The sequence below is a fragment of the Budorcas taxicolor genome, chromosome 2, assembly GCF_023091745.1.
Source record: "Budorcas taxicolor isolate Tak-1 chromosome 2, Takin1.1, whole genome shotgun sequence".
NCBI lineage: Eukaryota > Metazoa > Chordata > Mammalia > Artiodactyla > Bovidae > Budorcas > Budorcas taxicolor.
Genome location: NC_068911.1, coordinates 177071928 through 177087602, shown reverse-complemented (window position 1 = coordinate 177087602; position 15675 = coordinate 177071928). Strand labels below are relative to the sequence as shown.

Genomic DNA, 15675 nt, shown 5'->3' with positions numbered 1-15675 from the left:
GACACAACCTGTGTTCTCCCAGGGCTTCTAGTCTGGGAAAAGCACCGATGTCCAGATATTTCTGACTGATGAGGAGACAAAATTGCTGCCCGCAGGAAGCCCACACCCCGTCTGATGGGGACAGCAGCAGCTGAGCACTGGGATTCTGTGAAAAACCTCTCTGTTAGCCCTTGTCTTTTCATCTCCATAGCTGTGTTTTCAGATGCAAAGCCCCTGGCCCCTGCATCGGGGAATGGTCGATAGGTGTAAACCAGTCACGGTCGTTCCGGTTTCCTCTGTAGAGATTAGTGTAAGGGAAGCATGTGACCTTGCCCTGGCCAGTGAGCCACAAGGGAGAACCTGCTGGGGCTTCCAGGGACGGTTAATTTCCTCTCTCAGAGAGAGAGACGTGTAAAGGGAAGGCCTCTTCCACAGGGTGAAGCCGCAACTCTTGGCACTCTGAGCGTGCCTTAGCGTCACATTGCCAACGTGGCAGAGAGGCAAGGAAAGACTGGGCTCTTGTCGACACAGCTGGGAAAGCTGCCCCAGTCCTGACACTGTGCTCTCCATTCTTCTGCTACAGCAAAGTCAGACTTCCTCATTGTCGGAGCCTCTGTTGGTTGGGAATTTTGATACTTGCTAGCTAGATCCTTCTAAGGGCACATAACTCAATGGAAAGGTCATGACGGGGAGATAAAATTCCTGATTTTAGGGAACTCAGGCTGTTGGGGAATAGTCCATGGTGTCTGAAAACCGCACTCATGGGTCAGCTGTCTGGGGCCCTGGGAAACCCCTTGCAGCCACCATCCCATCGCCCTGCTCTCCTTCAGGCAAACTTGCTCTCGATGGCGGTCTGCATTTGTCAGCTCTGCTTCACTTCCCACCCACCTTCCAACCCGCTCTAATCTGGCTTTGCCCTCACAGTCTCATGAAGCAGCCCCCACCGAGTCCTCAGCGGTCTTCGTGCCTCTAAATCCAAGGAGCCTGCTCAGCCCTTATCCTGGATGACCCCTCTGTTAAACTGGCTGCTGTTAATCCTCTCCTCCTGGCCAACTCCTTGACCTTCTTGGCTCATCTCCTCTCTCTCTGACTGTCTTCTCTCTCTTCTTTCTGGGCCTTTAAGCATCAAATGAAGCATCAAATCGGGGGTGGGGGGGGGGGGGCGGTACGTCCAACTCTCTTGTCTCTGCAGCTGCTTCCTGAATCTGTGTCCAGACCTTGAGCTGCCAGTTCCTTTATCCAGCTGCCTGCTTCCCATCTCCCTGGGTGTTCTGGAAGCTTCCAAACTCAACATGCTCCCTATGGAACTCCTCTTGCGCTCTCCTACCAGGCCCTCCTCAGTTCTATGACTGACACAGTCGTATAACCGACCAGCAATCCCACTCCACCACCAAGCTCTGTTGATTCTGTCTCAAAGATATCTTGATAGTACTTTCCACCTCTTGCATCCTGACCACCATTGCTATAGGTCAAGCTCTTCCTGTCTCTTTTCTGCATCATGACAATGTCTCCCTCCTGTTCTGTTTCCATCCACACTCAGCCAGAGCAAGTCCTCGGAAATGCACGTCTGGTCATGTCGCTCCTTCCCCCAAGAGCTCGCTAATTCTTTAGGACAGAACGTAAACAGAACCCGACACCTTTCTCTCCAGCATTATTGCTCACCACTCTTCCTCACGTTTCCCTCCCACAGCACAGAACTGCTACAGCCCCCTCTGGCCCCCTGGACCCTGCTGTGTCGTCTTGGTGGGATGCCCCAGCCCTCCTTCCCCTTGACTCCTCTCCACCTTGAGGCTGCAGCTTGGAGGTCACCATTCTGAGGAGGCTTCCTCGACCCTCAGGCTGTGCTCAGAGCCCCGCCCTCGTCCTGACTGCGTATCAGTCTACTGTGTTGATTTTCCTTTTCCTTACTTCCCACTCAACCGTGAGCCCTTGAGGCAGAGACCTTTGTATCTAGCTCTGGTGCCCGGCACAGCGAACACACAGGAAAATGAACAAAGGAGGCTGGGAACTATGGAAATGAACAAGCGAAATATAGCAAATGAACAAAGGAGCCTGGGTGCAGTTGTGGAGCTCGTTCTCACCACAGATGATTTGGCCATGCCAACAACTTTATATTTCAGGAACGTGGTGCCTTACCCGTGACTCTGCAGCTTTCTGTGCCACCAGCCATGCGTCCAGCAGCACCTGCGACAAGACTGAGCTATCGGGGCTGCCTCCCCACGCTCCAGGGAGCCCGGTGCCCCGTGGTCTCTGCCCCCATTGGGAGAGACCCAGGGACATGGGAATAGTTTAGAGCACCGTTTCCACCAGGTTGGCTGGTTTTTCAGCCGGAACTCCCTGGAGTTCTTTGACGATGGCACGAGCCTTCAGCTCCCACCCCAGCTGGGGCCACAGGTGGGCAGAGGGCTGGTCTCACCATCTGGGGCGTGGTCTCACCAATCTGTTGCGTCCTCGGGGGATTCTCTGCCACCCACTCCACAGTAGCAGCCGTGGGCACCGTAACTGAACAGGGCTCCCTTTCCTGCTGTGTGCTTGATCGTTGTCCCCAGATCCACCGTATCTCCATGGACCTACAGGAGGACTGGGAGGAGAGTGGCTGGTGATGGGGCCTGGGACGGTGCGCACTGCTCTGCTTCTCTCTGCCAACCCCTTTCCCCTCCCCACAGAGAGGGCCCGGATGCAGTGGGAAGAGAGCCTTGGGACTGAAAGTGCCTCCCTCCCGGGGCTGCTCCCCTTCTGGGAGTAGGGTCAACTCTGACCAAAGGCCGTGATCACTGCCAGCAGCAGGAGGGTCTTCATGTTGAGGGTTCTGTGGGGGAGAAATACAGATAGAACGGCCTAGACGCCTCTTCCAGGGGAACACTAACTTCTGCCCAGAATACTACTGTCCTGCTCACATTTGGCAGTTCGGATCAGGGGAATACTAACTTCTGCCCGGAATACTAGGGTCCTGCTCACATTCGGCAGTTCGGATGAAGCGAGTATTTAAAGAACTCGCAGACTTGCTTCTCAATCCGGGCAGGTCCAGCGTGACAGCCTTCATCAGATGCAGAGTACACGTGGAGGGGGCGCTTCCCAGATTTGGTAAACATTTCACTGCTCAAGACCACCCCTCACCCCATGAAACCCGGAGACCTTCATGATTCTCATTTGAATAAGTGTTCCTGGAAGGTCGTGACCAGGCCATCAGAAGAAACTTGGAGATCTCTGAGGTCTAAGCTGTGTGTCCCCCATTAGATATATCTTACTCACCCTCCACACTGGAGTCAAGGCTTGGGAATTCCACTCATGGCGTCGGATCCGTAGTGTTTTTCTCCAGAAATAAAGCACCATCCTCTCTTTGAACCCTTACACTGGGACATGCACACACACACACACATGTGTGCACACACACACAGTCTTGAGCTCATCTACTAGTGCAGACATTCTTTAACATAACTTATTCATGTATGCACACAACACGCTTGTGCACACCACACCCTCTCGTCTCACCAAATCAAGCATGTGCAGTCTTGCACTCACGTGGACACACATGGGCACCACAGCCACTCTGGAAGGCGGCCAGTGATCAGGGACTGGGTCTTCATTTCCGGCTATTTACTAATCAGAGGATCCTGAGTTGACGGCTCCAAGTGACTGCCTTTTTTATGCCTAACTCCAGTTAAATAGCTGATCCTTCCTGGAGCTTGGGATTGGTGGGGTAGGGGACAGGTGGGGATACCACCAGTTCCTGGACTCAGACTTTGAAATGCCACTGCCCCTAGGCAATCCTCTTTTTTCCTGTCTCATCAACAATACAGAACTGAGGGTTTTCCTTCTTTATGTGCCATTAGCTGATGCCAAAACTGAAGATTATTTTGTCATCTTTCCTGTGGTTCTCTCTCTGAGTGAATAAATTCCCATAACCAGGTCTGGGTGTGACCCTCCTGAACCCACTTCCAGGGAAGGGCTAGGGCCATCTGCTGCTGACCAAGGGTTTTTCCTTTCTGCTGCTAAATATGCCAGTTGGGAATAAGAAGCAGGTCAGTTAGTGTTATTCATTCATTCCATAAACCAGTCATTCAAGAAGTACATACTAAGCCTCCACAAAGTGCCAGGACCCCCCGTGAACCTCTCAGAAGGTGATGAGAACTTGTCCTGCCCCCAGGGACCCCAGCAGGGAAAGAACTGCAGTGGGGTAGGTGGTCCCTTTCCTATGACTTGACCAAGCACTTCCACCTTCTTGCTCCTCTTTCTTCTCCTCTCCTCCCCCTGCCCAATCTAGAAAAAGCCAGAGAATGTTTCGGAATTTCCCCTTCAAGTATTGCCACCCCCACATCTCCAGTCCTTACCCATTTGGAGTTGAGGCTGATAGACATTCCTGGGATCTATTGCTCTTTCTTCTTCAGCCTCAGACAGACAGTGACTCTATTTCCAGAACAGATGCCTTTTTCAAGCCCTTCACCACTGCTAAGAATTTAGCTGCGATGGCTTTCAGTTAATACATCCCAACACCAATCCCTCAAAAGGCAGAGAGCAGAGCCTGTGATGCCCATCCCCTTTCTGGCTGGTTCCCCACCTTCTCCAGCCCCCGCTCCAGGTTAGGCCCTGGAGACTGAACCTGGTCAGGAAAATGTGGGCATCCCTGCTGATGACCACGCCAGGCTGCAGTGAGGTAAATGTGTGTGCGATGCCCCAGGCTTTCTCTGCCCCCTCATGTTGGAACCAGAAACTGCAGGCAGCTTGGATCCCTCTGTCACAGCCTGGGGGACACCCATCAGAGAAAGGCCCACAGACCTTCAGTGATCTTTGCCTGGGTGAGAAATACAAGTTTCTTATGTTAAACAATGGATCTTTGAGATCAGTGACGAGGAAAAGTGTTGCACAGAACTCTTAACCCCTTAAAAAGCAATGTGGTGGCCGGACCAGACTGTACGGTTATTACTACTGCAAGACACCCTTCAGCCATGATCATCAGAAAAATGAGAGAATAAGGTTTTATTACTTACAGGACCTGGAAGTTACACGGTGCACCTGGGACCCCACAGGGAGGTTGGGGTAGAGAGAGAGCTGGAGCTCTCGGGTCTGGGGTTCTGCTTTTATGGGGGTTGAGGGTGGGGGCCTAAGGTTTTGTGTGCCCACTCTTTGCTGGTGAATTTAAACCGTGTGAGTCACACTGTAAAGTGCTGAAAGAAGAGAAACAAGTGGCCCCGAAGAGTCAAATTAACCAAAATCTCCAATGCAAAGGAGCCTTAGAGGGGAAGCAATATGGCCCTTTATGCAGTCATGTGGCTGGCAAGGTGTTTATTCTAGATAGCCATCTTTGAAGCAGGTGCCTGGCAATCAGAAGATATCAGGCACTAATCAAAGGTTGTCAGGCCCCACGCAAAGGTCACCAGGCACTTAATTTACAAAAAACCAAACAAATCCCGAAACAACTGTCAGGATGTTACGGAACCGAGGTCCGGTTGCTTGCCACTTAAAAGGCCATGAAGAGGAGAGGTTGGTGGAGAGCTTGCTTTCTGTTGGATGCTGACAACGGGGTGGGGGTAGGGTGCAGAGGGCAGACACCTGTCCAACAGACAATCAGGTGTCCGCTTTTACAGAGAGAGGGAGAGGGCTACATGCAGAAACTGCACAGTCAGCTCTCAGAGTCATCTTGAAATTGGTCATTGGTGGTCTTACCAGCATCACCTGGATTGTTTTAGGTACAGTTTATCTTTTGTAGTCAAGAGATAGTTTTTCCAGTAATCATGTGTGGATGTGAGAGTTGTACCATGGAGAAAGCTTGAGTGCCAAAGAATTGATGCTTTTGAAGTGTGGTGCTGGAGAAGATTCTTGAGAGTCCCTTAGACCGCAGGGAGATCAAACCAAGTCAATCCTAAAGGAAATCAACCCTGAAGGTTCATTGAAAGGACTGATGCAGAGGTTGAAGCTACAATACTTGGGTCACCTGGTGCCAAAAGCTGTTCAGTTCAGTTTAGTAGCTCATTTGTGTCCGACTCTGCGACCCCATGGACTGCAGCATGCCAGGCTTCCCTGTCTATCACCAACTCTCATAGCTTACTCAAACTCAAGTCCATTGAGTCGGTGATGCCATCTAACCATCTCATCCTCTGTCATCCCCTTCTTTCCTGCCTTCAATCTTTCCCAGCATCAGGGTCTTTTCAAATGAGTCAGTTCTCCGCATCAGATGGCCAAACTATTGGAGTTTCAGCTTCAGCATCCATCCTTCCAATGAATATTCAGGACTGATCTCCTTTAGGATGGACTGGTTGGATCTCCTTGCAGTCCAAGGGACTCTCAAGAGTCTTTTCCAACACCACAGTTCAAAAGGATCAATTCTTCAGCACTCAGCTTTCTTCACAGTCCAACTCTCACATCCATACATGACCACTGGAAAAACCATAGTTTTGACTAGATGCACCTTTTTTTTTGGCAAAGTAATGTCTCTGCTTTTGAATATGCTGTCTAGGTTGGTCATAAATTTTCTTCCAAGGAGCAAGCCTCTTTTAATTTCATGGCTGCAGTCACCATCTGCAGTGATTTTGGAGCCCCCCCAAAAAATAAAGTCTGTCACTGTTTCCATTGTTTTCCCATCTATTTGCCACTAAGTTATGGGACCACATGCCATGATCTTAGTTTTCTGAATCATGAGTTTTAAGCCAACTTTTTCACTCTCCTCTTTCACTTTCATCAAGAGGCTTTTTAGTTCCTCTTCACTTTCTGCCATAAGGGTGGTGTCATCTGCATATCTGAGGTTATTGATATTTCTCCTGGAGATCTTGATTCCAGCTTATGCTTCTTCCAGCCCAGTGTTTCTCATGATGTACTCTGCATATAAGTTAAAGAAGCAGGATGACAATATACAGCCGTGATGTACTTCTTTCCCAGTTTGGAACCAATCTGTTGTTTCATGTCCAGTTCTAACTGTTGCTTCTTGACCTGAATACAGATTTCTCAGGAGGCAGGTCAGATGGTCTGGTATTCCCATCTCTTTCAGAATTTTCCAGTTTGTTGTGATCCACACAGTCAAAGGCTTTGGCATAGTCATTAAAGCAGAAATAGATGTTTTTCTGGAACTCCCTTGCTTTTTCAATGATCCAGCAGATGTTAGCAATTTGATCTCTGGTTCCTCTGCCTTTTCTAAATCCAGCTTGAATATCTGGATGGTCACGGTTCACATACTCTTGAAGCGTGGCTTGGAGAATTTTGAGTATTACTTTGCTAGCATGTGAGATGAGTGCAATTGTGTGGTAGTTTGAGCATTCTTTGGCATTGCCTTTCTTTGGGATTGGAATGAAAACAGACCTTTTCCAGTCCTGGGGCCACTGCTGAGTTTTCCAAATTTGCTGGCATATTGAGTGAAGCACTTTCACAGCATCATTTTTTAGGATTTGAAACAGCTCAACTGGAATTCCATCACCTCCACTAGCTTTGTTCGTAGTGATGCCTCCTAAGGCCTACTTGACTTCACATTCCAGGATGTCTGGCTGTAGGTGAGTGATCACACCATCATGATTACCTGGGTCGTGAAGATCTTTTTTGTATAGTTCTTCTGTGTATTCTTGCCATCTTCAGTGCTGAATATTCATTGGAAGGACTGATGTTGAAGCTGAAGCTCCAATACTTTGGCCATCTGGTGGGAAGAGTTGACTCATTTGAAAAGACCCTGACGCTGGGAAAGACTGAGGGCAGGAGGAGAAGGGGACAACAGAGGATGAGGTGGTTGGATGGCATCACCGACTCAGTGGACATGAGTTTGAGTAAGCTCCAGGAGCTGGTGATGGACAGGGAGGCCTGGGGTCGGAAAGAGTCGGACACGACAGAGCGACGGCACTGAACCGTTATATACTGACTCAGAACCATTTCAGGCAACATCCATCTTGAAGATACTAGACCTTGAAGAGCTAGACCAGTGTGAAGTGCTGACCACCAGATTTGTCCCCACCAAATTCCTACATTGAATCCTGACCTTCGTTAAGACCTCAGGATGGCTTTGGGAACCCAGTCTTTATGGAGGTGATGAGTTAGGATAAGGTCATTAGGGTGGGCCTAATGCAGGATGACTGGTGTCTTCAGAAGAAGCAGAAGTTCGACAAAGACACACATCTTCACTGGGGGAATTCCACACGAAGGCAGAGCTCGAGGTGGGGATGCTTCTATACACCAAGGAAGCCTAAAGATGGCCAGTATCCCCAGACACTGGGGAGAGTAAGGAACAGACCCTCCCCCACAGACCGCAGAAAGAAACCAACCTCGCTGGCACCTTGATCTTAGAGTTCGGGTCTCCAAAATAAGAGCCCAGAAATTTCTATTGCTTAAGCTACTCAGGTTGTGGTACCTGGTACAAATTCCTAGGAAATGAAAAAACCTCCAGGGATCTCTGTGGGTCCTTGCAATCTGGGGTTTGAAGACAAAGAATGCCCCCTGCCATGTCAGTAAACAGAGGATGGCGTGGCCATCAAGCCAGCAGCCGCCCCTGACAGTGCCCCCGAGGGGGTTTGGGTCGGAGGGAAACAGGATACCGGCCCCAGGTAGGTAAGGTGTATATCACAGGAATGATTGCATTAAGCCCAGATTCTTGCCTCTTTTAATACATAGAAAAGTGCCAAATTCATTAACTTGAGATATCTGGTTCTCCTCTAGTTGGCAGATATCTTTTGATGTTAACTACATGAGCTCTTTTGGGGTTGTTGTTGTTTGCCTTTTCTGCAGAAATTCCTGTGTATCCTGGTTCCTCCCTTGCCCCTGAGGACAGTCTTCAGACCTGTCTGAGAGACTGTATCCAGGCTGAAGTCCTCAGGAAAGCCCCAAATAAAGCATAATTCTGAATGTTTAGGTTCTGCATTTGTTTCCTCTCTATATTTTTGCTCCCATTGCCATTGGTTTTAGGCCTAAGTGAAGTTCAGAGGTGATGGGCTAGACCTTCGGCTTTTATTAAGCACTTCAATTTCGGAATACTGTTGTTTCAGTGGCAGGCAAACTGCCCCACCCCCGTGCATCCTGGGGGCCCCTGGTATCATGTCCAGGTCCCCGCACTCAAGGACTCTGGTGATGTCACAGACTGCCTCTCCTTTTCCATCTTTCAGGATTTTCCCTAAGAATTCAAGATTCATTGTCTGGGTTCTTGTTCAGCCTCCTTCATCCAAGGACTAATTTTAGCACTTGGAGTACATTAGTGGAAAACAAAAATACTCTCACGGGGCTTACGTTTTGGTGGAGAGAGACGGACAATAAAACAAAAGGCACAATAGGTGAGCGATACGCAGCTGGCCCTTGAGAGACACGGCGGTCAGAGGCGCCGACCCTCTACACCGTCACAAATGTGCACCCGACTTTACAGTTTGCTCTAGGTGTCAGCGATTGCCCGTATATGTCAGCTCAACTAACCTTGGATTGCGTGTTACTGTAGTGCCTGTTTATTGAAAAAAAACCCTAGTATAAGTGGAATCCAAATCCTCGTTGTTCAAGAGTCAACTGTGATTTTGAGAATGAGCTTATGGTTGCCAGGGGATGGATGAGGGGCAGGGATAGTCAGGGAGCTTGGGATGAACAGGTACACACTGCTATATTTAAAGTGGGCAATCGACAGGGACCTCCTCTGTAGCACATGAAACTCACCTCACTGTTATGTGGCAGGCTGGATGGTGGGGGAGTTTTGGGGGAGAATGGATACATGTATATGTAGGGCCGTTCCCCTGAAACTCTCACATTATTTATTAATCAGTTATACACCAATAGAAAATAAAAAGTTAAAAAAAGAGTCAACTGTGGAATATTAGGTGGTGATAAAGCAAGAGGGAACGAGCAGCAGTGATGGGTGGGGATGGCGGGAGTGTCACGGGGAAGAAGGCTGCTGCTTTACACGGGATCGACTTGCTCACACGGGACAGTCAGCGCTCAGAAAAGTTTTCTGAAGCTGTTGATAATTAGAAGTGTCAGCCTATTATCAGTGGTTGCTTCCAATATCAGGATCATGGTTGAAATTTTTCTATACTCTCTGTTTCTTAATTTTTTCTTTACTCTGTTTTTTAAAGAAACTAATTTGAAAATACATTTACAAAAGGAAGTGTCAGTCACTTAATCATGTCCAACTCTTTGCAACCCATGAACTCCAGCCCATCAGGCTCCTCTGTCCATGGAATTCTCTAGGTAAGAATACTGGAGTGGGTAGCCTTTCCCTTCTCCAGGGGATCTTTCCAACCCAGGGATCAAACCCAGGTCTCTTGCAGTGAAGGCAGATTCTTTACTATCTGAGGCACCAGGGAAGCCCCAAAGTGAAAGTATTAGTCACTCAGTCGTGTCTGATTCTTTGCGACCCCATGGACTGTAGCCCATCAGGCTCCTCTGTCCATGGGATTCTCCAGGCAAGAGTGCTGGAGTGGGTAGTCATTTCCTTCTCCAGGGGATCTTCCAAACCCAGGGATTGAACTCGGTTCTTCTGCATTGCAGAAAGATTCTTTACAGTCTGAGGCACCAGGGAAGCCTACAAAAAGAAAGTTATGTAATAAATGAATTCACAGAAACCTCAATCAAATACTGCCAGGGGACCAAAAAGGGGGCGTTATCACATCCTGTAAGGATAGAAGACCCCCAGTGGGAAGAAGGGAAGACTCCTCATCCTTCCTGGTAAGGACTCAGCCCATGAAAAGCCATGGACTCTTTGCTTCCTAGAGCGCTTCCACGCTGTACACAGCCAGTGGCTCTGATGATGATTATTAAAGACTTCTGGTCCAGGTTGGAATATCCGAGAGATACCATAGATTAGAAAAGCGGAAGTAGCTGTGAGGGCGGGACCAGCTACCAAATCTGTGGGTCCCCGTGCAGAGTAAAATGCTGGATTCCATGTCATCAACAAGTTGGGACAGCTGGACAGAGCCGGAGACTAGGCGCAGCGTCCGCTGGGACTCTGCCGGGGTCACAAGCCCAGGAAGCCAGCCCTGGGTGAGGGGACAAATGCCCTGAGAGTCCCACTGGTGGCCAGCGTTACACTGGCCCACCCCTGGGCCGGCAACATAGGAGAAGAATGTATCTCACAGGAGGCTGGGACGCTAGACCCCCAGACACCAGGAACAGCACTTCCGTTTTTGCCCAACAGGCCAGCAGGAGCTGCCCTTCCTCAGTGTAGGAGAGGAGGAAGGCTGGGTTTTGCGTGTGATAACGACAGAGGCAGGCGTGTCAGGCCCAGCGCTTTATCCGTTATCTCTTTATTCTCCAACAAGCCTGCGCACTGGGTACCGAAGCAACCTCTGCTTAAGTGAGGTCGCTAAGGCTCAGCGAAGTGGCGGTGGTGGGGATTTGACTCGGCCAGTCTGACACTGAAGCTTGTGTTTCCAAGTCCTTACACTTGCACTACCTTACTAGTGCTAATATGTTCTCACACTAGAAGGGCCTGGGGTGGTGTGTGAGTGCCTACACCCAGGTGTGCACCAGTACATATACAAACACACACATATGCATATAGTTTGCCAAGTGAATTGCTTTATTCACAAGAGCCAGCCAGGGGTGTAGCTGCTGCAGTTAAACATGACTTTGGACTTGAAGAAGAGTGGAAAATGAGGAAAAACCCTGCTGTCCAAAGAAGCAGAGGAAAGGGGCCGGTATACACACCCAGACCTTGAGCTTCTCGTTCTGGATGGAAGGTTTCTGTCTGGGGAGAGAAGGACTCCTGGCTAGTCTCTAGGGTGGGCGAGAGCTTTTCCTTCATTTGCCAAAGAACAAGGCTAGGGTAGGCAGTCGGGTGCTAGGGGAGGAAACAGCCTTTGGTGGTGAGGCTTCCAGGATGAGGGGCCCTCAGCACTGGGGGGTGGGCCCTCGGCACCGAAGCTTGCTGTAGAAACGCAGCTTCTTATTGTAGGTCTTCAGGTTTGTTGCAAAGCAACTGGCAGCTATTTTATCACATTGACACACTTGACTCTTACAGTCATCCGTATCCTCTGAAATCACAATAAATAAACAGAATGCATGTTCGTTAATTGTCTATGGATTTTTATGGGAATTCTTGGGGGAAAGACAGCTCCTGTTCTCCCAGGGTTTCTAGTCTGGAACAAGCACTGATGTCCAGGTATTTCTGACTGATGGGGAGACAGAACTCCTGCCCTCAGGAAGCCCACACCCGGTCTCATGGGGATACAGCAGTCATGCCCTGGGATGCTGTGAAAAGCCTTGCTGTTAGACGCTGTCTCTTTCCTCTCCCAAGCAGGTGTGTTCAGCTCCATAGTCCCTGGCCCCTGGGCTCTGGGAATGGGTCTTGATGGGTGAAAGCCAGTCATGGTCATCCCTGCTTCCTTAGTTATGATTAGTGTCCGGGGAGCACGTGCTCTTGCCCTGACCAGTGAGCCCCAAGGGAAAGTCTGCGGGGCACTTCCAGGAAGGATGAATTTCCTCTCAAAGAGAGAGATGTGCGAAGGGAAAGCCTCTCCTGTAGAGCGACCCATAACTCTCAGAGCCCTGGACTGTGCCTTGGAATCACACTGCCAACGTGGCAGCGCAGAAGGCTGGGGAAGGACTGGACCCCTGGCAACACAGCGGAGGAGCGGCCCCCGCCCTGGCACTGCCCTCTCCCAGCTCTCTTACAGGAGTCAGACTTCCTCACTCTCTACGCCTCTGTTAGGTGGGCATCCAGAGCCTGCTAAAGCCACAGAGCCCTGTGGCAGGTCATGATGGGAAGGCATGATTTCTGATCTTAGAGACCTCAGGCTGTTGAGGAATAGTCCATGGTTTTTCAAAATCTCACTCATGAGTCAGTAGATCTGAGGCACTAGGCAATCCCTTCCAGCCATCACCCATCTCTCTCCTCCCCTCCATAGCCAAACTTGCTCCAGAACTTTGTCTACACTCACAACCTCTCTTTACTTCCCACCCACCTTCCAACCCGCTCTAATCTGGCTTTGCCTTCACAGATCCATGGAAGCAACTCCCACTGAGGTCCTCAGTGGTCGTTCTGCCTCTGAACCCCAGGAGCCCGGTCAGCCCTTATCCTGGAGGACCCCTCTGTGAAACAAGCTGCTGTTAACCCTCTCCTCCTGGCCCACCCCTCGGCCTTCTTCTCTCCTCCCTTCCTTCTCTGACTGTCCCTCCTCTGTCTCCTTTCTGGGCCTTTAAACACCAGATGGGTGGGTACCTCCAACTCTCCTCCCAGTAACCCCACCCAGTCAACCACCAAGCTCCACTGCTTCTATCTCAAAGCTATTTTCACAGGACTTTCCACCTCTTCCATCCTGACCACCATTGCTATAGGTCAAGTTCTCCCGTCTCTTTTCTGCACGATGGCAATGGCCTTTTCCTGGCTCCCCCTTCTATGTCTCTCCAACCACACTTGGAAAGAGCCTCTGAAATGCAATTCTGGGTTTTAACTCCTTTCCTTAAGGACTGTCGGAAGTTATGACCAACCTAGACAGCATATTGAAAAGCAGAGACGTTGCTTTGTCAACAAAGGTCCGTCTAGTCAAAGCTGTGGTTTTTTCAGTAGTTATATATGGATGTGAGAGTTGAACCATAAAGAAAGCTGAGTGCCGAAGAATTGATGCTTTTGAACTGTGGTGTTGGAGAAGACTCTTGAGAGTCCCTTGGACTGCAAGGAGATCCAACCAGTCCATCCTAAAGGTGATCAGCCCTGAATATTCACTGGAAGGACTGATGTTGAAGCTGAAACTCCAATAGTTTGGCCACCTGATGCGAATAACTGACTCATTTGAAAAGACCCTGATGCTGGGAAAGATTGAGGGCAGGAGGAGAAGGGGACGATAGAGGATGAGATGGTTGAACGGCATCACTGACTCAATGGACATGGGTTTGGGTGGACTCTGGGAGTTAGAGATGGACAGGGAAGCCTGGCATGCTGCGGTTCATGGGGTTGCAAAGAGTTGGACACGACTGAATGACTGAACTGACTGAACTGAACCGCTTCAGGACAAAAATCTAAGCACAACATGGCCTTGGGCACTTGACCCAGCCCCTTCCCGTCTCTCCAGCATCATTGGTCTTCACTCTGTCTCATCCTCACGTTTCCCTTCTGCAGCCCAGAATGGCTGCGGTTCCTTCTGGTCCGTTGGACTCTGCTGTGTCCTCCTGTCGGGATGCTCGCAGCTCTGCTTTCCCCTGACTGCTCTCAGCCTCGAAGACTCAGTTTAGAATTCACTGTTCTCGGGGAGCTTCCTCGAACCGCAGGCTGCATGCAGAGCCCCACCAGCTTTCTCGCTTCCTAGCGGAGTCTACCGTGCTGCGTGTTGGCTTTCTTTACTTTCCAGCCCACTGTGAGATTCTTGAGGCAGGAACACTCCCTTTGTACCTACCTTTTTGCTCAGCAGAGTGCCCAGAAGGAGAAAGTGAGCCAAGGAGGCTGAGAGGAGCTGAGACTGTTTCTTACCGCAGATGATTTGGTCCTCTTGGTAAGTGGCGTTGTATTTCAGGAACTTGGTGCGACACCCGCGGCTCTCCAGGTTTTTGTAGCAGCACTCATGTGCCCTGCAACACCTGTGGCGAGACTGTGCTCGAGGGGCTGCCTGCCCAGGCTGCAGGGAGCCCAGGGTCCTGTGGCCTCAGGCCTGTGCTCTGGGCAGAGACCCCCGGACATTGGTACAGTCTAGAGCAGAATGTCCAAAGGTCTGGCTGCTTTTTCAGCCAGGACTTCCTGGGGTTCTGTGCAAATGGGATAACAGGAGCTTTCCAGCTCCTGGCCCCCCTGGGGCCACAAGTGGGCAGAGGGAGGGCTGGGGTGGCCTCACCGATCTGTTGCGTCCTTGGGGGTTCCTCTGCCACGCATTCCACAGTAGCAGCCGTAGAAGCTATAACTGGTCGCAGGTTCCTTTCCTGTCGCGAACTTGATCATTTTCCGGAAATCTGCCAAACTTCCATGGACCTGCAGCAGGCCTGGAAGGACAGCAGCTGGTGATGGGGCCTGGGACCCTGTGACCTCCTTCTGCCTCTCCCTGCCACCCCCTTGCCCCCACTTCTGAGAGAGGGCCAGATGCGGTGGGAAGGGAAGCCGAGGGCTGAGGGTGCCTCCCTCCCTGGGCTGTGCCCCTTGTGGCCAGAGGTCAGGTTCAACTCTTACCGATGGCCATGATCACTGCCAGCAGCAGGAGGGTCTTCATGCTGAGGGTCCTGTGGGGGAGAAATACAGACAGACCAGCCTAGATCCTCTAACAGGCGGTCCAGCTTCTGCCCCGGCCCCTGCTGTCCTGCTCATATTCAACGATCTTGATGGAGGGAGTCTTTCAAGGAGACCACAGACATGCTCTTCCATCCCAGGCGGGGTCCAGCGTGACTGCCTTCATCGGGCACACAGGACACGTGCAGGGGGCGCCTCCCAGCTTTGTTACACGACTCACTGGTCGAGACCACCTCCCCCCACGATACACTGCTGAGACCGCCATGCTCCTCACCCTCCTGAGAGTTCCTGGGGGGCTGTGACCTGGACACCCTGCCAAACTGGGAGATCCCAGAGTTCGTAGGCTGTGTGTCCCCCAGCATACGTAGCTTACTCACCCCCACACTGGAGTCAGGCTTGGGAATTCCACCCATGGGGTCGGATCTGCAGTGGTTTTCTCCAGAACCAAAGCAGCACCATCTCTTTCACCCTTACACTTGTACACAGAACACACACCTACTCGTGCACACATGCATGTGTATGCACACACACTCTATGCTCATCTGCTAGTGCGGACATCACTTCACACAATATAATCACGTTCCCACACAACACCCCTGTGC

The 15675-nt window shown here is 50.6% G+C and overlaps 1 protein-coding gene across 1 annotated transcript; it reads right to left on the bottom strand.

Moving 5' to 3' along the window:
• Window positions 1–11754: 11754 nt before the first annotated feature.
• Window positions 11755–15056, bottom strand: LOC128064803 (phospholipase A2, membrane associated). The gene is made up of 4 exons (XM_052657766.1): window positions 15017–15056; window positions 14688–14832; window positions 14330–14436; window positions 11755–11897 (listed from the first exon to the last, which is right to left on the bottom strand). Exons 1-4 carry the CDS (start codon window positions 15054–15056, stop codon window positions 11755–11757), a joined length of 435 nt encoding a protein of 144 aa, XP_052513726.1.
• Between the last annotated feature and the right edge of the window lie 619 nt (window positions 15057–15675).

Bases quoted from the DNA above. Each gene is read 5' to 3' on its own strand.
- LOC128064803 (XM_052657766.1), bottom strand. From the start codon at position 15,056: ATGAAGACCCTCCTGCTGCTGGCAGTGATCATGGCCATCG. The intron at 14,833-15,016 runs GTAAGAGTTGAA...CTGTCCTTCCAG, and splicing joins GGCAGTGATCATGGCCATCG to GCCTGCTGCAGGTCCATGGA. The intron at 11,898-14,329 runs GTAAGAAACAGT...TTGTGATTTCAG, and splicing joins AGAGGACCAAATCATCTGCG to AGGATACGGATGACTGTAAG.